The following is a 1,228-nucleotide window of genomic DNA, read 5'->3' as shown; positions in this document are numbered from 1 at the left end:
ATGAGATTTGTGATATATTGCATGAATGAATATACTAATAGAAGAGACCGTCTTGATAGCAGTAGATTTAGTTTATGTAATTCTAGTTAAGTTTTTATTAATTATTTTGTTGAAAAATATGAAATATTTTTAAAATTCTTAAGGCACAGTTACAAATTTTTAAATGATAAGAATTTAATTAAAATTCAATAGAATTATAAAAATTAATAGAATAATTAAATTTACTAACAATAATAAATGAAAATTTTGTAACAGATTATCTCTCAATATTGAAATCTATGTACAATGGAATTGTATACATAGATACCTATGAGCTATATATATGCAGCTTACAATGAATCCGAAAAAAATGAAAGCATTTATACGGTTATAAGTTCATCTTTGCCTTCCTGTACCATTATTTTGAGCATTCTCTTTTAATTTACTCTCCATGCCTGCAATTACCAGAGATTAAGTTCTTGTAAATACAGAGCTCTCGATTACAGTTTCAGTTATATTGGGTTTGGAAGATAGTACAAATATTACTGGCCATGGTTATGCTGGCAAAAATAAATATAATTAGGGTCCTATTATTGTTAATATATGTTCTAAAAATATATTTTAAGAATAGCATAACAAAAATATTTTACTATTTTATTGAAAGATATCCTTTTTGAGTTAATATCCAAATTTGTGTATAAAAGATAATTTGTTTCTCGAGTTGGTTTTTAAAAAATTTTGTTAGTTCTATTAATCTCTAAAACATACAACTGTAAGTTAAATCAATCATTCTGCATAATTACGGGTCACGTTAGGTATCACGTGACATGATAACATTTAACATGACACATTATCATCTAATTGACCGAATGATCGATTTAATTTATAGTTGTATTTTTTATGGACTAATGTGATTAGCAAAATTTTTTGAGGACGATCAATTTAGAAAATGGATTATCTTTAAAGACGAATTAGAAAATTAACATATCCTCTTTATATTTATATATTTCCAAACGTATTGAATATATAAAGGATTCTATATTCTATATTAGAAAGGATTCTATATTCTACTGCTGAAATTTAAACCCTAGCAGCTTGATGAGAGGCCTACAAATCCCCAATCCTCAGCTGCAAAGATAGCTAAATTCTAATTTTTCCAACTTTGGACGATAAATTCTTTTGGTTCTGGACATTTTGGATAGGGTCTAACAAGCCCTACTTCAAAGTGAGATATGGGTAAATATATAAT

General features: G+C 26.5%; 1 protein-coding gene across 1 annotated transcript in view; it reads right to left on the bottom strand.

Moving 5' to 3' along the window:
* Nucleotides 1-220: 220 nt before the first annotated feature.
* LOC107478611 (putative E3 ubiquitin-protein ligase LIN) overlaps nucleotides 221-1,228 on the bottom strand; it is a 7,196-nt gene continuing 6,188 nt past the window's right edge. Inside the window, 1 exon segment of the mRNA XM_016098744.3 lies at nucleotides 221-434. Coding sequence (XP_015954230.1) covers nucleotides 417-434 — 18 coding nt within the window. The 3' untranslated portion in view covers nucleotides 221-416.

The sequence above is a fragment of the Arachis duranensis genome, chromosome 3, assembly GCF_000817695.3.
Source record: "Arachis duranensis cultivar V14167 chromosome 3, aradu.V14167.gnm2.J7QH, whole genome shotgun sequence".
Classification (NCBI taxonomy): Eukaryota; Viridiplantae; Streptophyta; class Magnoliopsida; order Fabales; family Fabaceae; genus Arachis; species Arachis duranensis.
Note: the sequence above shows the minus strand (reverse complement) of the source record. Positions and strands in the feature narration are given on the sequence as shown.